Raw genomic sequence first — 24,286 nt, 5'->3', positions numbered from 1 at the left:
AGGTGGAGCAAAGAGAACAAATATTACTGGAATTCTTACCATAGCGTTCAGTAGTAAGGTAAAGATTATTATTCCCATTTTATAGATGAGGAAGCTGAGGTTTGGTAATATTAAGTAACTTGTTCAAGATAATTGACATGTTCTTCAGTGTCAAAATATACAGATATCTATTCTTCTAACCCCTTCTAGTGCCCCTGTTTTGAGATCTCTGTGTATCTCCCCCCTGCCCCATTTCCTTTAGCCTTAAGAGTCTCCTGTCCAAATTTGAAAGTATCAACTTCATTAATAGTTGGATTGGACAATAAAGGTTTAAGATTAAGGGTAATAATGGATGTGGATGTGACAGTGTTGAGATGGCAGGAAATGGTTTATGGGAATTAACCTAGGTGTTACTATGGGGGCTGATCTGTTCTTTAGGTTCTCAAAGAGGAAATAACTAATGCTGTTGAAACTTAAAAAAGGTAGATTAAAATGGATAACTAATTAATTTTAAGGGAGGTTGGTTCAGGGTTTTCCCTTAGGACTCAGTTGTTTGTCAAACGAACCTGTCTTGCTCTAGAAGTTGATTGGCCTTCCGATTTGAATAAGAGGACTGACCAGGACAAACAGTCCTGAATCCTGGTCATTTATTTGGAATGGAAAGACCTCAGGGTAATGCCATGAATTATCAATACAACTCCCTTATATGTAATGTATCACTCACATTTTAATCAGCTCCAAATTCTCATAAAGTTATGATACTGTGTTAGGAGCTGTACAAGAATAATTAGCAGTAGGGGCGCCTGGGTGGCACCAGTTAAGCGTCTGCCTTCACGCTCAGGGCGTGATCCCAGCGTTCTGGGATCGAGCCCCACATCAGGCTCCTCTGCTGTGAGCCTGCTTCTTCCTCTCCCTCTACCCCTGCTTATGTTCCCTCTCTCGCTGGCTGTCTCTATCTCTATCGAATAAATAAATAAAATCTTAAAAAAAAAAAAAAGAATAATTAGCAGTAGAATCCTTGTCTTCTAAGACTGAAAGTGTGCATAGCTATTTTCATACATTGTTAATGGGATCGTAAAAGGGTATAGCTTATTTGGGGAAAAATAGGTCTGTATAAAATTTAAAAATGTGAATGTCTTTAAACACAGCAATTTTATTTTTAGTGATTTATCCTTCATATATGCGTGTGCAGGAGGATGCGTACTGCAGAGTTGTTTATGATAACAAAAGACTGGAAACGTAAATTTTAACATTAAGTGACTGATTAAAATATATATTTATATAAGGAAGTTCTATTCAATCTTAAAAAGAATAAGTTAGATCTACTTTTATTTTAATATGTAACCATCTCCTGGATATATTAAGTAAAAAACATTATTTAGTATAGTATAGCATGCAACAATTGTGTAAAAACAAAAACAGGCCCAAATGTTCGTGGCCTTGTTTAGACATAGACTCTCTGGGAGGGTATATAAGGTACTTCTTCTGAGATTCTTCTGATACACAGATTGCTTCTGAGGAGGTCAGGGTGGGAGGGTAACATACTTTCTGTTATTGAAAATGTTTTTGAATATTTGCATCAAATGTCTTAAAATCCCATGTGAGATATGTGCATTTGGCCATACATTGTTATTATAAGAGCTGTACTCATTGATGAGGACTTTTGTGTGTATGCTTTCATATTTGTGCTTTTGAACTTGAGGACTCTGTTGGTTTTTTGACCTATGAATGGGGAGCAGTACTGACCACCCCTTCCAGGATAGGGTGAATACTGGTAGAAGTCAGGTTGAACAAGCTGAATATGGTTTTTAAAAAGAATATTTTAAAAATATTGAGTATTGAAATAGTTAGGTTATTCTGCCTGAATAAAGCAGAAGGGTTAGAGAGAAAGAAAATTAAAGGACTTGAGGACATTTTGGAACTTGAATGTACATGGAAAAGAGGAACAGAGAAAGGAGTTGATAGTTTGCAAGGAACTAAAATCATTTTGTAAACATTATCTCATCTTTTAAATTATACCCTTTTGTAAAAAGTTATTTTCCAGACTTTCAAAAAACAAAATAAATTTAAGCCCAGATGATAATTTGTGGTTTCCTAAGTAACATAAGAAGAAAATAGCAAAATGAGGAATAGAACCTTGTTTTCTTGATTTCCAATCTAGCCCCACAATTAGCATTAGATCACCTGAACCTTGTTATGGGAATAGCATCAAAAAACAAAACAAAATTTTTAAAACTTCTTTTGTAAACTTGATGTGTAAAAACATTAGTTTCCAAACTAAGGTTATATTTTCCCCCCTCCAGTCTTAGGAGAAAAGGGTAGGAATGGTGGTTGAATCCAGCTTTGGATATTGCTCTACCATTTCCTTTGTTACTCTGTCATTCTGGTTCAGAAACAGGAAGGACAGTGAGAAAAACTAGCACTTTTATTTGCACAGCATTTTACAGTTTTAAAAACTTTTTCACATGTATTTTCTCATTTTGCAGCAGATCTGTCATACAGGTAGTGGTGATGTTTTGTTACTTTTATTAGGCTTTCACTGTTTAAGAAAGAATAGACTCAAGAAAGTTGGGGTATTTGCCTGAGATAACGTAGCTGGCCCTCACAATTGAACTCAGATTTTTTTTTTTTCCTACTCAAGAATAAAGTCTTATGAGGTAGGTTTACTTAGCTTTGTGGAAGACCAATTCTGGATGGAGCATCAATCAAAAAACATTTGGAAGCGTAAAATTTTGTGGCATAGTGATTCATAAATAGGTGTTTCTGGAGGGCCGGTGAGGCTTTGACCCTCCTCTGAGTGCAGGCACAACTGATGTCCTTGTAGCTCTCATGTGTGCTCTCAGCCCTTTTCCAGAACAGTGTGTCCCACCCTCAGTTGCTGTCTTAGTCTGAAGAGTGGCTAATTAAAGGGAGTGTAGGTAACTTACACCCTGCCTGAAGACATGCACCAGATTAGTCATAGGAGAGTTATTTTTGTAATTAATCACACATAAATTAGTGAAATGTCTTTGTTGTTTCTCACGCTAAGTTTTGATAAACAAAGGGTGAGAAGAGCAGGAAAATGAAGTAAGTCTCAAGCTTAGTGTAGCCATAATGATCTTTTCTGTGTTTTTATATTTTAGAGATGCTGGGAGAGAATTTGGTGTTTAATGCATTATCTGATTAAACTGAGGAAGAGTTCGTGCACTCTGGTGTTGGTCCAGGGCCTAACTGTGTCTAAATTTTGACATTTGGATTTAGTCTGAGAGCACTGGAAAGCCACTGAGTGGTTTTAAGCAGGGGAGTAATGTCTGATCAGGGCTTTTAGAGATACCTTCACCGTTAAGTAGAGATAACCTGACAGGGAGAGGGGGCAGTGTTAGAGTTGAGGAACCTCAATTTACTCCAGTTGAACACCTGAGAAGAGACCGGTTTAAAGGAGAAATGAAAAATAATTGTCTTTTGAATTGGATATTTGGGTTGACTGGTAAATTCTTAGTTTATCTCAGGATCATCAGTACTTTTTGAAAGCACATCAGGTGACTATAATATGTAAGCAGCATTGAGCACTACCCTTTATCTTGGGGAAGATAGGAGAGGTCAAGGGATTAAGCTTGGGAGAAGGGGGTAGTGGTGAAAAGCTATGGAGAGCTTGGAAAGTGTAACTATTGTTCATCTATTCTTTTTGGAATTCCCCTTTCATATTTATAAGCTCACATGTCTGAATGTTTTGGTGGTATGGATTTAGTAACATTAAACTTTACAGAGTTCCCACTTACCCAGTCTCCTCTAATTCATTCTTCCTTAACTCTTCCTTTTTTGTATGAAGAGAAGAAAAGGGGGAGATATTGAGAAGGGATGACTGGGATATAATATAGTTTGATAAGAATTTGATAGCATTAACAGAAAAATCCGTCTCTTAAAAACTGTTAAGACCATTTCTAAGACTAGGTTCATTTGACCCATTTAAAAATGCACGTGTCTATCTACACGAATTCAGAAATTTGAGCAAGTCAACCATATTAATGTGTAGCTACTTACCTACCTGCACATATGGAATTCTGGATTAAGATTGCTGATGCTTCCTCTAATTGGGCAGAACATGTAGCTTCTCTTTCTCACTCTAGGATTTTTGTGTTTTATTGACATAAAACTGTATCTTTAATGAAGGAAATAAATTATTTGTATTAGAACGAGAGACTTAATATGGGTGAAAAGGAATAAAATGACTGAAAACAATCACGAAGCACTTTTTTGCTTTTATAGACTACAACCTATAATCCTGAATCATTAATTTATTGCAAAAAGCTGGATTAATTATAGCTAAAAATTCTCTTTCTCCTTGGGAGTTGCAGTAGGGAGTGTAGAGAAGGTTTGTAGGAGTTTTGGGTATCAAACACAGTAGCTGCAACAATTATTTTTGCTGGGATTTAATGTAGCCAGTACAATTTAGGGCTATTTATTTGTGGACTTTAGAATTACCTCAATGTTATTTTATTCAGTAGTGCAATGTAGTATACTCAAACTCTGTTGAAAGTCATGCCATAAATACTGAGGTTCTTTTTTTCTTTTCTGTTCATAGTGGTAGCCGCTCCTCTAAAACGTTTAAACCAAAGAAGAACATTCCAGAGGGTTCTCACCAGTATGAACTCTTAAAGCATGCAGAAGCCACACTTGGTAGTGGCAATCTCCGGATGGCTGTCATGCTTCCTGAGGGGGAAGATCTAAATGAATGGGTTGCAGTGAACAGTAAGTAGCCTGTTTCTAGTTAGACTTTAAATTAGGTTAGTAGCCTCATTGTAGGTGAGTTTTGGGATGTTGTCTGTTCAAGGATCTAGTTATCAACCTCATGCCACAGTTATAGTGATACCTCAATACACTTTAGCCTTTAGGTTATTTTATTTGTGAGTATGGAGTTTTATGAAATTTTTGTCTCCTGTTATAATGTAATACAAGGCATAGATTTACCATCTTCAGTAGAAAAATAATAACAGCAATATTTATGGAACACTAATTCTATGTCTGACCCTCTGTTATCCTTTCTACGTAGATTATTTTTATTTCATCTTATAGCCTCACAATGTAGGTACTATTGTTATTTCAGGTTAATATAGATAAGGAAGGTGAGACAGATCAGTAATTTTCTTAGGTCATACAGCTATCAAATGTTAGAACCTGGGCTCAAATATAGAGCTTTAGAATTTTAGAGACTACACTTTTTTTTAAAGTTTTTATTTTAATTCCAGTTAACATACAACGTTGTATTATTTTCAGGTGTACAGCGTAGTGTTTCAGCACTTCCATGCATCGCCCAGTGCTCATCATGACAAGCAGAGACTATCGTTTAGCCACTATGCTAAATTGCCTCTTTCAGTAGCATACTCAGTTATTTGTCTACATTATGCTTTTTTTTTAAAGGCAATTCAATAATGATCTTATGAAGTTAGTAAAATATGTTTATGAGATACACTTATTTTTGTGCAGACTTTCTAAAAAATTTTAAATCCAGTGTAAATATAAAGTGTTTATTAGTTTCAGATGTACGATAGTGTTTGACCAATTCTATACACTACTCAGTGCTCATCAAGATACGTGTACTCTTAAAGCCCTTCACCTGTTTCACCCATTTCCCTTTCCCCCCCCCCCCCCGCCCACTTCCCCTCTGGCAACCACTAGTTTGTTCTCTATAGTTAAGAGTCTGTTTTTTGGTTTGTCTCTTTTCTTTGTTTTGTTTCTTACACTCCATATAGGAGTGAAACCATATGGTATTTGTCTTTCTCTGACTGGCTTATTTCACTTAGCATAATACTCTCTGGATCCATCCATGTTGTTGCAGGTAGCAATATCTCATTCCTTTTCGTCACTAACAGTCCATTGTGTGTGTGTGTGTGTGTGTGTTCTTTATCTATTCATCTATGAATGGACGCTTGGCTTGCTTCCATATTTTGGCTGTTATAAATAATGCTGCAATAAACATAGGGGTGCATGTATCTTTTCAAAGTAGTGTTTTTGTTTTCTTTAGGTAAATAACCAGTAGTGGAATTACTGGATTATATGGTAATTCTGTTTTTAGTTTTTTGAGGAACCTCTGTACTGTCTTCAGTGGCTACATCAGTTTGCATTCACACGAACACTGCATGAGGGTTCCTTTTAGCCACATCCTCGCCAACACCTGTTTCTTGTGTTATTGATTTTAGCCATTCTGACAGGTGTGAGGTGGTACCTTGTTATAGTTTTGATTTGCCTTTCCCTGATGGTAAGTGATGATGAACATCTTTTCATGTGTCTGTTGGCCATCTGTATGTCTTCTTTGGAGAAATGTCTGTTCATGGTCTTCTGGATTTTTAATTGGATTATTTGTTTTTTTGGGTGTTGAGTTTTTTAGTTCTTTATATATTTTGGATATTAACCCTTTATCAGATACGCCATTTGCAAATATGTTCTCCCATTCAGTAGGTTGCCTATTAGTTTTGTTGGTTGTTTTCTTTGCTGTGTAGAAGCTGTTTATTTTGATGTAGTTCCAATAGTTTATTTTTTATTTTATTTCCCTTGCCTCAGGAGACATATTTAGAAAAATGTAGCTCTCTTCTGTGTCAGAGACATTACTGCCTGTGCCCTTTTCTAGGATTTTTATGGTTTCATGTCTCGCATTTAGGTCTTTAATCCATTCTGAGTTTATTTTGTGTTTGGTGTAAGAAAGTGGTCCAGTTTCATTCTTTTTCATGTAACTGAACAGTTTTCCCAGTAACATTTGTTGAAGAGACTTTTTCCCATTGCATTACTCTTTTCCTGCTTTGTCAAAGATTAATTGACCATATAATTGTGGATTTATTTTTGGGTTTTCTATGCTGTTCCATTGATCTGTGTGTCTATTTTGGTGCCAGTACTATACTGTTTTGACTACTATAGCTTTGTAATACACCTTAAAGTCTGGAATTGTGGTAGCTCCAGCTTTGCTTTTCTTTTTCAAGATTGCTTTGGCTATTCAGGATCTTTTGTGGTTCCATACAAATTTTAGGATTGTTTGTTCTAGTTCTGTGGAAAATGCTGTTGGTATTTTGATAGAGATTACATTAAATCTGTAAATTGATTTGGGTAATATAGACATTTTAACAATATTTGCTCTTCCAATCCATGTCCTTTCAAGACATTCCTATTTCTTTGAGTCATCTTTAATTTCTTTCATCAGTGTTTTATAGTTTTCAGAGTACAGGTCTTTCACCCCTTTGATTAAATTTATTCCTAGGTATCTTATTATTATTGGTGCAATTATACATGGGGTTGTTTTCGTTCTTTCTTTGTTTCTTTCTTCCTTCCTTCCTTCCTTCCTTTTTTTAAGAGAAAGAAGTTGCATGAGGGGGGCGAGGCAGAGGGAGAGGACAAGAGAGAATTTTTTTTTTTAAAGATTTTATTTATTTATTTGACAGGGACAGCCAGCAGAGAGGGAACACAAGCAGGGGGAGTGGGAGAGGAAGAAGCAGGCTCCTAGTGGAGGAGCCTGATGTGGGGCTCGATCCCATAACGCCAGGATCACGCGTTAGGCAGAACGAAGGCAGAAGCTTAATGACTGCACCACCCAGGCGCCCCTAAGAGAGAATCTTAAACAGGCTCCACACCCAGAGGAGAGCCCAGTGTGGGGCTTGATCCCACAACTCTTGAGATCATGACCTGAGCCCAGGACAGGAGTCAGACGCTTAAATGACTGAGCCACCCAGGCACTCCAGTGGGATTGTTTTCTTAATTTCTCTTGGAAGAAAGCATATTCGTTTATAGTCAATATGAATGAATGTTGCAAAACCAAAATATTAAGATTGTTATTACTACACCAAGATTATTATTACCAATAGGTAAATTTAATAAGATTGTTACAGGAGTCAATATAAAAATCAGAAATAGCATCAAAAATATAAAAAACCTAGGAATAAATCCAGTGAAACATAGAAAACTATACTTTATGATTAATACTTTTTGTGCTCTTATTAAGAAATTTATTTGTGGAGGTAGGTCGGGGAATGAGTAAAATAAGTGAAGAGGATTAAGAGCACACTTAATGTGATGAGCACTGAATAATGTATAGAATTGCTGAATCACTATATTGTACACCTGAAACTAATACACTTCTATGCTTGCTGTTTCTTCTATACTTACCTGTGTCTGGTCTCCATTCTGTTCCATTAGTCTGCTAAGACCACACTGTTTTATTCATTGTGCTTCATAAATTTTGATGTTCATCTTGTTCTTTAAGAATATGTTGGATATTCTTAGCTCTTTGCATTTTCAGATACGTTTTAGCTTTTTTGATGGCCATGGAATGGCATCCCACTCTCATTTAAACTTGCATTTCCATGATTACCAATCTCTTGTGCTTTTTGACCATTTGGAAACTTCTTTTGTTAAGTGCTGGTTCAAAACTGTCTCACATTTTTCTACTATGTTGTCTTTTTCTTTTTAATCCATAGGAATTCTTTATATATTCTGAATACAAAATCTTTTTCTTTTTTAAGAGAGAGTACGAGTGGGGATGGGGAGGTGGTGGGGATGGTGGGAGAGGCTGAGGGAGAGGGAAGGAGAATCTTAAGCCGGAGCTCGATGAGCCCGATGTGGGGCTCAGTCCCAGGACCTTGAGGTCATAACCTGTGCTGAAATCAAGAGTTGGATGCTTAACTGACTGAGCCACCCAGGTGCCCCCAAATTTTTGTTGGCTATATGTGTTGCAAAGAATTTCTCCCACTCTGTGCTTGTTTTTTTTACCCTCCTAAGGGAGTCACTTAATAAACAGAAACCCCCAATTTCTGAGTAGCCAAGTATTGTGATTTCTGTGTATGCTTTTTGCCTCTTCTTTTTTTTTTTTTAATTTATTTGACAGAGATAGAGACAGCCAGCGAGAGAGGGAACACAAGCAGGGGGAGGGGGAGGAAGAAGCAGGCTCATAGCAGAAGAGCCTGATGTGGGGCTCGATCCCAGAACGCTGGGATCACGTCCTGAGCCGAAGGCAGATGCTTAACCGCTGTGCCACCCAGGCACCCCTTTTGCCTCTTCTTTGTAGAGGAAAGAACACTGATAAATCTAGGATTCTGCTTGAGTAAAATTAAAATTTAATTTTTTACTTATAACCGTTACTTGCTTTGCAGCTGTGGATTTCTTCAATCAGATTAATATGCTTTATGGAACAATAACAGATTTCTGTACAGAGGAAAGTTGTCCAGTGATGTCAGCTGGCCCAAAGTAAGACATGGTTTATGATCAATTCTCATTTTTACTTAAAAGTTCTTAGATAAGAAGAAAGTTTCTTTTTTTTTTTTTTAAAGATTTTATTTATTTATTCGACAGAGATAGAGACAGCCAGTGAGAGAGGGAACACAAGCAGGGGGAGTGGGAGAGGAAGAAGCAGGCTCACAGCAGAGGAGCCTGATGTGGGGCTCGATCCCATAACGCCGGGATCACGCCCTGAGCCGAAGGCAGACGCTTAACCGCTGTGCCTCCCAGGCGCCCCAAGAAGAAAGTTTCTGACCATATAATTTCTCTACTTAGCATCTCCTTCAGTGGTTCACTAATGACTGATATATTAAGTTCAGGTTTCTTAGCCAGAGCATTATGGCCCTCCTTGTGTAATTCTCCTTCCTCCTTTCCTCTGTTTGCTTATGAATCTCCTCTGGTCTCTCCAAACTGGATTACTGCAAACACCTTACTATTCCCTCCATTGCTTACACTCTGAAAGCTTGCTCATTCCATTATTTTCTTGGGTATTTTTCTTCTCTTCCATCTCCCTCCAATCATTATCTATTATGTTCCAAAAAATTTTACCCATCTGCAAGCCCCACATCAAATCCTTCTTTCTTATGAACCATTTGATTTTTTCAGACTAGATCTGATCTATTTAACTTTTTTGTCTTTGTGATTACATATCTTTGTTATCTTATACTTATACTGCTTATACATGTCTTATTTAACCTATTAGATTCCCTCTTCATTTTAATCCCTTTTGGTGCAAGAACAGTGCCTGCCACCTAGTTAGCACTTGGTAAATGTTTGCTTGGATCAATAAACCTGGGGGTGGTCTTGGGGACCCCTGACACTGTCTGATGTTTCCTTATGACCATATTCAGGCTCTGCATTCTTGGCAGGACACCATAGAAATGATCATTTTTTTTCTCAGAGGATCATATCGGGGGCACACTATGTCAACCATCCCATCGCTGGTGATGTTAACCCTGATGACTTTATCATCTTAGTGTCTGCAAGGTTTCTTTACCTCAAATTTGTCATTTCCCCCCTTGAAATTGACTAGTATTTTACTGTGAGGTTTTCTCATGTTATACCAATACCCTGTGAACTAGGGAGAATTACTGTCACTTAGAATACTGCTGTGATCACTTTCTCCACAGAAACCTTATCTAAATAGCTAGTTAGGAAGAATGTATGTAATTCTTCAAAAGTAACAGGCATAGGATCTCTTTAAAGATACTATAAAAACAAAAAATGATCTTCCTTTTCTTCTTCCTTCCATTCATCCATCCTTCCTTCTAACTACCTTTCTTCTATTCTTTCCTTCCTTCTCCTTCCTTCCCTTCTTCCACCTTTCCTTCCACTTACCCTTCCTCCCTTCCTTTTTATTTTGAGAGTCTTAAGTTTTGTCCATTGTTAATGCTGAGAAGACACAGTTGTCCTCATGCTTTGCCATCTTTAGCAGAAGATTCTTGGCATTGTACCGAGGAGAGGCATTTGTTGGTAGCTTAGTACTGGCCCCTTGCGAGGTGTTATTGAGTAATGGCTCAGAGAATTTTGTCAGTTATTATTTATTATTATTATTATTAACCAAGAAATGATGAATATTTTGCAGTTTGTATTTGATAAATTCATACCATGATGACAGAAATACATTTCAAAGAGAATGGTCTGTCAAAAGTGGAACAAAAAAAAATGTGGGCAAAATAGAGTTACAAGATGAAGTCATCTTAAGTATAAACATGACAAGAAGAAGAATGGATCAGGAAATCATAGCTATATACTGTAGAAGTATAAGCAGTGTATAGTTTTATTTTTCAAAAAGTTTTTGGATATTGAAAGTTAGTATGCTTAAAAAAATTCAGAATATTGAAAATGATTTTTAGGCCAACTGGGTCTGCTTTTGATTTTTGCATTTAAAAATGAGTATGTAACACCTGATCACTAACAAAATGAAAAATATGATTGGGAGGAAAGGCAAAAATGTTAAGGGTTCTTAACATGTGGGAGAAAACATGGATGAGTCCCTGTCTTTAAGTGAAGAGTAATGATGCTGGAAGTTCCACCATTCATTGTCTCTGTCTCCTAAGAGGATCAAATAAGAACAGGCTTGTGTCACCCTCAGAATTTTAGTTTCAGATTAGAAAGGATCTCTTAACTGTGATTAAGCAGTGGAATAGAATGCCAAATGTTGGGGAATCTCCTCTTGAAGACATTCAAAGTAGACTTGACAGTCATCCCTGTTGCCCAGGGTTGGCAATGAGGTATGCTGTTAGAATGTTTTTTCAGGTGTATCGTGTTAAGGTTTATTGTTCAGTTGTAAGTAGTTATGATTAAATGGAAAGCTTCCTTATTGAACCTCTCAAGATCATTTTCATCATTTAAAATACTCTGTAGTATTTTTCCATTATATTTTTCTTTCACCTTCTTCATTAGACTCACTGACCTATCATTTTGTCAGTTCAAACTGGAACAAGGTTAGAATAACAAAATTGATTCAAGGAGAGAAGCTAAGTGGTAGAAGTAATCTTCTCGAAACTAAAATACAAAATGATAGTTCAGTTTAGAGATTTTTATGCTTTGGAGTTTCAGCTGTGTGCTTATTCCTTATCTTAAAAATCAGGTTATGGTTGTGTGTAGGTGCAGGTGTATGTATAACTCTATTATCATTCTTGACAGTATGGAAAGTGTCTTTCATTTTCGTGTCCCTTGGTCAAGAACAGTATTTCTCAGGTAGTGGGTGCACATTAAATGTTGATTATACCAAAGGATAGTGTTCTCTTAATACCCAGGTCCTATAGGCATCTTTATTTGGGTTGCCATTTTTCTTTAAAGGCATATTTAGCTCCTCAACCAGATGTACTCAGATATTGACTTATTCTCTTCGTGCATGTTACTTTGGAGTTTCCATGTCATTCTCTATCCTTAACCCCAAATTTAAAGCCCCAAGTTAAAGAATTGTATTGCATAAGGAGAAATGTTTTTCAAAGAAGAAAAACAACCATAAAGATTAAAGGTGGTTATCAGAGAAGTGGAGAAGTGGCAAGTTAGCTAGGTTTTCTACTATGGCAGTGTATGATTCTAAAATATAAATGCTGTATATAAAGAAAAGCTTACAATAAGTGAGTTTGATGGGACCTGCTTAGTTTGGATCATGATAAATGCAAAATAGTCCAGTAACAGTTTAAAGGCTCTAAGTTTAAATGCCAAGTGCAAAATATCTTTAGAGGAGCAGATTGTTTAAAACATGTCCTGTGTACATTCATAATATACATACATATATAATATAAAAATATACCCATTTTGTATAGGTATATACTGATATTCTGTGTGTCTATTATCTTTCCAATACAGATATGAGTATCATTGGGCAGATGGAACAAACATAAAGAAGCCTATTAAGTGCTCTGCGCCAAAGTATATTGATTACCTGATGACTTGGGTTCAGGACCAGTTGGATGATGAGACATTATTTCCATCAAAAATTGGTATAATTGTTTTGTATAATTGGAATCCATTATGATTTATCTAATTTTATGTTTCTGGAGCTTATTGGCTCTCTATTCCAGGAACCATACTAGACTACCATACCTATCAAAATATTTCTAACCTTATAATTTTAAAAGTGTCTTATCTTTTTCACACTGAATTTATCATGAACATTAAGTGAAAGCCCCCTCTAATTTTAAACAATGAGAAGAAGATTAGTGTATCTTGGATAGTAACAGAATTTGGCCTTTGTTACAGAAAAAAGATACTGAATACTGGGTAGGCAGGGAGTGTCATCTGCTTGAGTTATATCCATTTCTTGTTTAGGGAAGGAGTTTATATGACTTATATCCAGTTTTACAGTATATTTGTGGCAGAGAGGGAGTTTGAATTTATGACGACAGTGTGAATCTTGCAGCGTGAAATCAAGCTAGATGAGAAGAAAACAAGATTTGACTGGTTGGCCTGTTATCTACTGAGTGACTTTTGCTTTTTTATATTTGCTTTTAAGGAAATTATATTTTCTTTCAAGTGGAAATTGTTTGCATCTAGATAATTCATGTGATTTTACCCTCTCAAACTTCTTACAACTTGTGTTTTCTGAAAAAAATAATTTTTTCTTCTTTCAACAACTTTTTGAGTATATTTTATGCTTTTAGAGTTTGAAAGAAGGGTATGGTGGAGGAGACAGCAATGTAAATAGTTGCTGTTATTATGGATTGCTTTAGACACATTTATTGAATGTTTTAACTACTTTGGAGCCTTTGTAATAAAAGATCTGTTTTTCAGGACTGCATTACTTAACATACATCATAGTCATTTTGGTTAAGTGCTATCAGCTTATCTTTTATCTCCTATAATATATTTTATTACTTTTTATTTTGACTGAATTTTAGGCTTAGAAAATTTGCAAGAATTGTGCAAAGAATTCCTGCATATCCTTCTTCCAGATTTTTTTTCTTCTTCCAAATTTTTTAGTGGCTACCGTTGTACCACATTTGTCTTCTCTCTCCTCCCCACAGCTTCATGTTTTCTTTTTCCTGAACTGTTTGAGAATAAGTTGTATGCATGATGCCCCTTTATCCAAATGTGCTTCATTATTCATTTTCTTAGAAAATCACAGTATAACTATCAAAATCAGGAATTTAACGATGATACGATACTATTGTCTAATTTACAGATCTTCTTCAGATTTTTCAAATGTCCCCAACAAATGTTGACATTTGTTTTCATTCACTTGTCATGTTTCTGTAGCTTTCTTTAGTATGGAATATGTGTGCTTCAGTCTTTTTTGGTCCTTCGTGACATTGATCTTTTTGAAGAGTATAAGCATACTAATTTAAATAGTGTCCCTTCCTTTTGGTTTGTCTTATGTTTCTTTGTGATATATATATATATATATATATATATATATAAAATATATATATAATCTTTGTGATATATATATGTAATATATATATTATATATATATAATCTGTTTATCTTATATACCTTCTATCGGTATATCTAAGACTTTTTTTTAAAAGTAATCTCTACACCTAACATGGGGCTTGAACCTACAACCCCGATCAAGATTAGGAGTTGCATGCTCTACTGACTGAGCCAGCCAGGCGCCCGGTGACCTATAATATTTTTAAATGAGTGGCAGGCAATGCGATAACACTGAATCCAGAAGTATTAGTATTTGGCTTGTGTTTGCCAATCTGAGTCATTTAGCCAGTTTAACAAAGGACATGGAATTTTGTATTTTTTTCTAGTCTTGTATTTGCTTAATGCTGTAAAAGTGCTCTTATTCGTAAAAACAATGAACCTCATTGAGAGGGACTGCATCTAATTTCAGAATAAATGTAGACCTGGAAGGGTAATGAAATAATTTCCATAGAGAAAATATAAAAATATATCGCAAACATTGTAAGCAAACCTGAACATGGTTAATACATTGTTTGTATTCAGCTAATATTTGTATTGAGACTTGATGTTAAGAAATCTGAGGATGAGTGTGAGTTTTAGCTTCATTACCATCTTAGGCATAAATATATTTCATTTTAGTAAAGTAGTAGGTAAATAAGAGGCTTAAGGGTCTTGCTAATGTCTAGTTCTTATTCCGTGGAAGTTTTGAAGTTTATTTTCATTCATGATATGTTGAGAACTTCTGAAAAGTACAGTGGGTATTATTAGTAATTCACAAATACTTCTTTTCAGCTTTATCTTGTAAATTTATGTTGCCATTTGTTGACAAACTCATACTGCCTTGTTCTTGTCTCTTGTTAATAGAGGGCGTTGTTTATCTCTTTATTAGGTGTCCCGTTCCCGAAGAATTTCATGTCTGTAGCAAAAACAATACTCAAACGCCTCTTTAGGGTTTATGCTCACATTTATCATCAGCATTTTGACCCTGTGATCCAGCTTCAGGAGGAAGCGCATCTCAATACATCATTCAAGCACTTTATTTTTTTTGTCCAGGTAAGTTGAATTAGGAGGCCTTTTTTGCTTGGTAAAACCAGTTATCAGCAGAGTTCCAAGGGAAATCCTGCATCCATACTGTTAGGATAAAATCTGCCTTCTCTGTCTAGTCTTTATCCTCTTTTATACTTGCCATGATGACAAGGCCTTTTGTTTCTGAATTCCATTCATCTCCAGGTTGGTGGCATGCAAGTCTAAAATGGATCTGAGAGGTCTTGCCTTGAATTTGCTTCATTTAACAGGCTATATGGAGGAACTGAATTAGGAATCTGGCTAGTTTGGCAGGCCTGTAGATGAAGTTGGTACCTTTAGCATATTAGCATTCCTCCTAATCGTCTTAACCCTCACTTCCTGTGTGCCCTAGATTTTTTTTTCTTTTAGCATATTCTGGCCTGGAAATGGACTTTGTATATAATACCTTTTTTTCCTCCTTTTTATTTATTTATTTATTTATTTAANATTTATTTAAAATTTTTTTTTAAAGATTTTATTTTTATTTATGCGACAGAGATAGAGACAGCCAGCGAGAGAGGGAACACAAGCAGGGGGAGTGGGAGAGGAAGAAGCAGGCTCATAGCGGAAGATCCCGATGTGGGGCTCGATCCCATAACGCCGGGATCACGCCCTGAGCCGAAGGCAGACACTTAACCGCCGTGCTACCCAGGCGCCCCTTCCTCCTTTTTAAAACCATGTTCTGAATAATTTTTAAGTTAGGTACTACTCATTATATACAAAGACGAAAAAAAGTCCCAAAGAGTACTGCTATTCCAGAGGTCCATTAGTCTTTTTTCTGAGTCTTCTTCCTTCTTTCTTTAGTGCTCAGAGGTGTAGACTAAGAGAAGTTGGATATTTTCATCCTGCTGTAATAATTAGGCCACTAATAGGCAGGTGTGAAAAAGAGGTGGAAATGTTGAAGCTGACCATCTTTTTTTTGGTGGAGGTTGAGAGGGTAGATGATAGGCAGAAGTCCAAGTCTTGAATCTGTGTAATTTTTTTTATATCTGTGGACATATACTTATAAATGCCCTCCCCTTACCCCGTCTCCACTAAAGAAAAATGTATCTATTTTCCCTCGTTACCTGCCTCTTATACTGAACACACACATTTTGTGTCTTCATTTCACCTATACAAACACATTTTAGGAGATCTTAACTTGCCAAAAGTACTGCCCGGAGCAGTTACTTCACCATGGTATCCCATCTACAGAGTGGGTATCCCACCCACAGAAGTAAAGAATGTTATTTCAGAGTTTGATTCTGTGCTTTGGTTTAGGCAGAACATGATTGCCAATGTTCAGGTTTTAGTGGTTTAGGAGAGGATATTCTTCCACCAGAAGGGTTAGTTTTATTTTACTGTATGATCTCATCTTTTTTTTTTTTTTAAGACTTTATTTATTTATTTGAGAGAGAAACAGAAAGAACATGAGCAGGGGGAGAGGCAGAGGGAGAGGGGAGGCAGACTCCCTACTGAGTGCAGATCCCATCATGTGATGGGGTTTGATCCCAGACCCCGACTGATATCATGACCTGAGCTGAAATCAGAGGCCCAACCAACTGAGCCACCCATGCACCCCTGTATGACCTTATCTTAAAGTACAGTGTTATCTCTCAACTCCTAGCAAATAGTAGGGGATTGATAAATATAGCATTTACCACATCTGAGCCTTTTTATATCTCAAGACACTGTGACCTTCTTAAAGGTAGGTAGGTCCATTAGTTATACAGTCACCCCTTGACTGAGCAAGAGGGGCCTCTGCCCTGGACCTCACTATTTAGAGAACCCTATTCTGACCCTTCTTTAGCTGTACGCCCTGCAGTGTAAGGGACCCATAGGGCAAAGAACATACCTCCCAGATTCCACTGGTTTGTGCTTAGGTACCTGACACGTCAGAATTTCCTTTCCACATGGTCCCAGTTGTATTTCCAGCGTCAGCATGGATCTTATCCTTGGGTCCATTCTTTCAAGGGAAGGTCACATCTCTGATATGTGTACCTCTAGATCTAGGGGGGGTAGTCAGATGGCAGCAGTTTGTGAGGGTGTGTGGCCATGGCATATATAAACCAGCCAGGTGTCACACTCCCCTTGGAGTGCAGGGTGGAGCTGGGGGTTGGAAGATCAGGGAGGTTTGCTGAGGGGTCAGGGACAGGCTCTCCTCATGTTACTTCTTTCCAGTGCAGAATCCTGAGGAATTTTGAGAATTCTAAATTTGAATCTGTTTTCCTGGTCCCTATGAAGGCACATTTGTCAAGGCGGGAAAATAGAACATGTTTTACTTAACAATGTATTAGCTTAATGTAAAATTAAATAGTCATATGATATATATCCATTTGTGTTCTTAGGCCAGATCCCACAAAGCTTAGGAGTAGGCTTGCTCTTAATGCCCTTAATGCTTCCCCCCAGTATTTACTGTAGTGGTTGGCATATGATCATGTTAATAAAGGAATGAAAATGGGAGCTCAGAATGCCCCACCATGGCAGAAGATCAAAGTATATAGACAGTCAATATTTATTAGCCTTACAATTTCACAGGGCAAGGGAAATCTATTCAGAACTGAACTTCAGCATGATGGGTGGAATTTCTAAAGAAGCAAAAATTAAATCCAGGCTTTCTAATTTGTTTCTTATAGGATTTTATTTATCATTGTGGATTCCATATTACTCACATTATTCTCATACCCCAATCATGATAGCTTGCAGGTGTTAACTCTTTCACTCTTCTTATAATGCTGCAATTTGCCTGAGGTGCTAGATTTTTTGGTCCCCACTTGGTTGACTGTATCTAAATGATACTCAGATTATTCCCTTTTAACAAGAAGCAGCGCTCCCACTTACTGAGTAATCACTTTATGCCAGGGGTTACATGAAGTGGTTAACACACAGTATCACATTTCATCCCCACCGTAATTTTATGAGGTAGGGGGATTTACCCTAATATTATTATAGACATGTACAACATAATATCCAAAGTGCTTAAGTGATTTGTCTAAGGAAGACACAGCTAGGGAAGAGAAAAACATTTTTTTGAAAAAAAGATTAGACTTTTATTTACTTTGAAAGCTAATTTCCAACAAATGTTAAAAGAAATCCGCTTTGGAATGACTGTTTTTTCCTGTCTTTATCATGCATAGGAATTCAACCTTATTGATAGAAGAGAACTTGCACCACTTCAAGAACTGATTGAAAAACTCACCTCAAAGGACAGATAAAAGATGAAGAGCTGTGCAAATTGTCCCTCAAATGAAGTGTGTGGAGTGTATATGGATTTTGTTGTGTTTTATTTTTATCTCAGTCATTTTTGTCCTAGATTTGGGGGGCTTATTTGGGTTAGTTTTTCTTAATTCTGAATAAATGAAACCATATTCTGTTGCTAGAGGAAGCCAAGAACCATTCTTTCTATATTTGATAGGGGTAAATTTTGTCCTAGTGGCATACAGTTTTTGTTTTATTACTTGGTTTGATTACTTGCAAACTTTTTGATAATTCTGTGTGTTGAAAGAAAATGCTTACTTGATTGGACTGCTGACGGATGGGGGTTCTGTGTTGTGTAAATTGTGGCCAATTTTTGAAGTCCCCAAAAGACTTATGTTTTTAAGTGCCTTGGCAGGCTCACTTCTGAGGTGCAAAGCACAGACATAGAACTGAACAGGGCTTGAAATATTAGGACTACTACCCAGGGCACTTACTGATGCATGTTTTAAAATATCTATGATAAAAGCCATAGTTACCTAAATTGGTTATTTCCAGCTTTTACTACATTGAAGAAACACAATTTGTAAAGGTGTGCATGTAGAACATAGAAAATTAGTATTATTTTTGATATTGGTGGTAATTCTGTTCAACAGATGCTTAAAGTTCTACAAGCAGGTCTTTTTCCATCTCTTAATATCTGTGATATTGATACTTAAGGATGTTGAAGTATAATACCTATTGCATTTTAGCTTCTTTCTACATGTTAACTGCACTGTAGGTGTAAAAATTCAGGTTATATATAGGTTTGCCATCTTCAGAGGTGATGCTGAACTGTGAGGTTTCTTAGCAATTGCCAAATGAGCCATAAGTCTACAGAATTCCCTTCTACTTTGAAGAGGAGGGGATGGATAGGAGTGTGTGTTTGGTTGGGAGGGTTAATTTGTATGGGGAGCTGTAGATGGGATAAGTATGGTGAGTCAAGTTCAAAAAGTCTTGTCTTAAAATCCTTGAATAGAGTGGCATGAAGATTTTAATCAATTTCTTGTAAACAAAGTCTTAGAGACTTCCTTTTGGGAATCAACTTCCATGAGAAGTTAAAAATAAATTATTAATTTTAGGTGTAGACATTAAACGTGGAATTAAAGGACTGTTTGGGGAAATTGATAACGCTCCAGCATTTCCATTCAGTGAATGGAGCTGGTGTTTGCCTGTCTTTTTAAAATGATACAGTACCTTCTTTGCTTATGATAGGCCCAATTTGAAGCATTCTGACTTCTAATTTTTACACTGTCAAAGGAAATCTTTTTCTTTGCAGTGATATCAAACAATGAAAGTGTTAATTCAGTAGTAGTAACTTTTATATTTTATTTGTCATGACTTTCTAATGAATTATTCCCATGAGAAAAGTTCAGAAACTTAATTTTTAAAATAATATTAGCATTTTTTACTTCAGTTTTATTCTCAAGAAATATCTTTTTCAGACTTCCAATTTTAATTTTGTCATTTCTAATAAATCTCTTTCCTTCAGTTATCTATATATGCTCTTCCTTCAGTTTGAAATACACACCTTTTTCCTAGTAGAATAGAAGCCTTGTTCTGAAATTACGTAGACTAAAAATGGTCAGTAGGAAAGAATCTAAAATGAAATCAGTTTGTTTTTGCCATTAACAAGGAGAGCAGTGATACAATTTAATGTCATTGTGATTATCACTAGGAACTGCCTTTTTCTCCATTTCATTTCTAACAATCATTCTCCAAGTACCAATAGAAGTACAGGAGAGCCTGGCAGAGGCAAATATTGGACACTTATTGGTAATGTTTATTGACAAATTGCAGTGAGAACAAGCTGATTTTCTTAAAATAAATCTTTTATTATCCAAATAGGTGACATCAGCCACTGTGGTTGATTCAAAAATAAAATTTGGTGTCAAATAATTTTGGGTCCTATTTCTTTATGAAAATGAAGCACGTGATTTTTCAAGTAGTCTTCCATACTGCATTTGATTTTGTATCAACCCAGTAACAAAGGGGTTGCAGTAGCCAAGTGTAGAGAATAGTGAAAAATTGTTCTTGCTCTTTTTAAGCCTTATACAGTAGTACACTGTAAAAATGGAAAAATGTTTCTATAAATTAATTAGTAGTAGGTCCTACTTTCCTATTGTATGTAGATAGGAGTTTGTTGTCACTGTGTCAGAATCTCAGGTGCCTTCTTCTGAGTATTCCTTTCAACAGAGGTATTATTAGGAAGTAAGGAGATGTGTAAGTGTATATACGGTAACAAAGTAGAGAAGTTCTCCCAGGGAGAGGCCTGGAATTGTACATGGTGTTACATGGCTATAGGTAAGGAAACACTCACGAGAGCATGTGAGAAATAACGGATTTAACAAAACATTGCTTTGATTAGTTCCCATGAACATTAGTAAGATGCCCTTTATAGAATAAGGATCAAATCTTGGTTTTACAGCAGAGTTTGCTTATAAATTTGAATTAGATTCTTTCCAGATCTCTTAATTTATAAATAAGGAAGATAATGATTTTCCCCCTTGCTCTTTATACAGAGATAGAGAGCAAAAGTTGGTTTTTTCATCCACTAATAAAAGCATAAAATATAAAATAGTAAGTTAACATAGTATTGTCACAATGCTTTGGTTAAATGTTGAAGTAAGTTTTAGGAATGATTTTAAATGATGGAGTAATGGTGGTGGAGAGAAATTAGTAACAAAGAGTGAAAATCTTTTACTAAGCAGTAGATGGTGCTACTGGATTTCATCTGCTGACTTGATTATTTTGTTTCCCATAAAAACCATGGCATTAGCCTGCATTAAAAGAGTAGCATGTGTTAGTTTAGCTGGTAGAGGTGTTGGCGGTCAGTTTACTTTACACTGAAAGATTTTAGATTGCTCTTTCTACTTTTGTCATTTGTAAATTCTAAAAGGTCAGCATAAAATATATTAGGTGGGAGAAGACAAGTGTAGTGTGTAATATATCTCAGACTGAGTTACTGCCTGGCTTATCAGGAAAGATAAAACACTACAATCTCCTATCTTCAGGAAATACAGATGATGTGGATATTTATATTTTACATGTAATCACCAAACTCCATTTTATGTATTAGCATTTCCCTTGCTTATGGGAAAATAGCAAAATGACATTTCTTTTTTACCTTTGTGGACACCCTCTCTGAGAGAGGTTTTGATAACCACTGAAATGGTAAAATATGTGAGATACAATTTCTAAGTTGTAGGACTTTCTTTTAAAATAAGTATGTCATACCTTAAACATCCAAATGAGAGTTGATCTTCTTAGTGGTTCCTGGAGGAGCACTACTTTTTCCAGCTATGTTTCGAAGGTATAATGTTTTTGGAACATTTTTAGAGATGCCTTGAGAATTGGCTTATGACTATGCAAAAAATCTATTTCATTATTTTAGTTGCACTGAAAACTTTTGGCAGCTTACTATGACCTATCTCCGTCACCAAACAAACTCTACTTTACTGTTCTCTTAGAACTGAACCATTAGGGAAGTTCAAAAGACTGCCGTAGGTAGGTTCTGAATTTGCAGAAGAGAATTTTTTGAGCATTGGTAGCATCATTTAATAAAGGAATAGTTTCCTGATGTCACTACTTTGAAGCAGACAGTATCATTTGGATGTATAGGTTTTATTTAATTTTTAAAATTTTAGTTTAATTACCTTACAGTTAAATATAATAATTTAAAAAAATCAAAGTCTATTTGTTGTTTTCTACTTTTGTTTCTTTCCCTGATAACTTTTGAATTTTATCTTAAAAAACAAGATAGTTTTGTTTGAAGGGATAGTAAGAAAAAATGGAGCCAATATTTAAGATAGAAGTAGCTTAAGGTAACAACAGCCTTTACTTTTTAAACATATTTTCACTCAAATGAACAATATGACTTTAAAGACTACAGATCATTGTACAAAGAAATTGGAATAAATTTTATATAATAATTATGCTGAGTTAAGCCTGCATATCACAGATAAAATATTTTAAATTGTATAATCATTTCATATATCATTTATAACTTTTAAAATTTTTAATGTCTTTTTAAAAGATGTGGGACCAGAAGTACATTTGTAATTTGAAAATGTGACTGCATACCAAGGGAAAACTTATTTTGAAACTTAATCTGAAATACTAAAGAATAGACCCAATTTTTAGAAACGCTATTCTGGATCTGTACTTTAAGAACCACTCCTAAAATAACCTAAATATTAGAGTTTTGTCATAATGTTAAGATTCACCCATAGGAATTACTGTTTTTCAGGATCAGTTTAATGGTGTATGAGATTAATATTTAGAGATAAAGATATGTCAAGATTTAATGGAAAAGTTTAAGATATAGCAATTCTGACTGTAAACAATTTGAATTTTTAAGATGTTCCTATGAGTTAATCATAGAGAATAATTTATTTTAAAGGTATAATATTGTGTTCCATGTCTTCCATTTATATCTGAACTGGTACTTACATTTTGACAAAGAGAGAAAATACAGATTAAAATATTGAATAATCTAAGTTTTGCAAGTATGAAGCAAGTTTTTTTTCTGCATGTAATGCTATGCAATAGAAAATTTTAGATTGCAATTCTCAAAGATACTGAAATCACTCGCCTTTTTTCATTCTGTCATCTCCTTTTCCTTAAATTACTTCTTACACTATTGACTTCCCACCTCCCGATCCCCATAGCACTAAGAAAACAAAATAGGTAGGTTGATTGTGCGGGTCCTTCTTGTTAGTGATTCTGAAGTACTTTCTGTCAGTACATTGGCAGAAGGGTTGGAAGGTGCAACTTATATAATATAAGCATTTTTGGTTTGTTATGGTTGACAGCTTCATTTAAATTATGTCACGGAACCTGAGATTATTAGTGATTTAAATTTTTTGTTAATATTTAATTTTTCTTCTGTGTATTATTAAATTCTTATATGTTGGTGTTTTGCACATGTTTTCTTTTTTATTTTGTTCTAAAATACTTGTGCAGGTTGTAAAATAGATTAGTGCGTTTTCATGTTAAGAACATGTTTCTCCTTAAATTGTTCGGCAGAGATAACTATTTTTAGGGGAAATAGTTTTTTACAACCACTAGATTGTATTTGTTATTTTTGTACATGCATAACTAAGGTGGTAAGGGCCCTAATCCTGTGGGGAACACTTAGCTTTTGTTCTATTTGAAATTTTCCTATACATTATTACTTAAATTATCAAGAAACTGTCATGAAATCTAGTTGAGAGAGAATACAATAAACATGACAAGACTTAAAAGTTGAATAGAGATCATTTCCGAAGACAAAAGCTGAATACTGCCACTGCCATATAATGGAAACATAGTGGCAGCATTCACAATGTGTAAATATTGCAGAGAATGCAAAAGACAGGGATCCTGCTCTCATGGAGATACACAATTTTTCTCTATTTTAAGTAGCTGGATGGGGAAATGGTCTAAAATATGAAATGCAACATGAACACTATATTGAAAACTGTGCCAACATTATTCAAATTCTAGCTATTACGGATCAAAGTTTTAACTGCTTCATCATTTTATTTTAAAAGAGGATACTGGATGTCAGAAAATCTGTAATATGTTTAATTGAGAGATGTAAATAATGTATAGAGACTTGTATGTGATGGGATGGGAAATATTTAAAGTCTAGGTTTTTTTTTTTAAAGGAAGAAACTGAATGTTTATTTAAAAAATTAATAAATAGTTATGTTTGGCCATGAATCCTGACTTTGCATTACTGATTATTTTTGTTATAGATGTTCCCACATTAAACACATTCCTAGGGAAATATTAAAAGTATGGAAAAGTTGGACATTTAAAATTTGTTAGGCATTATTTTAAAGATTTATTTATTTTAGAGAGAGCACACGGATGCATGCACGCGAGTTGGAAGACAGGCAGAGAGAGAGAACCTTGAAGCAGACTCCTTGCTGAGCATGGA

At 35.5% G+C, this 24,286-nt stretch overlaps 1 protein-coding gene across 3 annotated transcripts in view; it reads left to right on the top strand.

Annotated features, from left to right (window-relative positions):
* The window catches only part of MOB1B (MOB kinase activator 1B), a 61,827-nt gene extending 37,761 nt beyond the window's left edge, over positions 1-24,066 (top strand). For all 3 annotated transcript variants that reach the window (XM_034671712.1, XM_034671711.1, XM_011225362.3), the window contains 5 exons: positions 4,541-4,707; positions 9,090-9,183; positions 12,538-12,671; positions 14,972-15,135; positions 18,264-24,066. In XM_034671712.1, coding sequence (XP_034527603.1) covers positions 4,653-4,707; positions 9,090-9,183; positions 12,538-12,671; positions 14,972-15,135; positions 18,264-18,341 — 525 coding nt within the window. In that variant the 5' untranslated portion in view covers positions 4,541-4,652 and the 3' untranslated portion in view covers positions 18,342-24,066. The remainder of the gene's footprint in view (positions 1-4,540; positions 4,708-9,089; positions 9,184-12,537; positions 12,672-14,971; positions 15,136-18,263) is intronic.
* The last annotated feature ends 220 nt before the right edge of the window (positions 24,067-24,286 follow it).

This window comes from Ailuropoda melanoleuca, chromosome 11 (genome assembly GCF_002007445.2).
Source record: "Ailuropoda melanoleuca isolate Jingjing chromosome 11, ASM200744v2, whole genome shotgun sequence".
NCBI classification, from domain to species: domain Eukaryota; kingdom Metazoa; phylum Chordata; class Mammalia; order Carnivora; family Ursidae; genus Ailuropoda; species Ailuropoda melanoleuca.
Note: the sequence above shows the minus strand (reverse complement) of the source record. Positions and strands in the feature narration are given on the sequence as shown.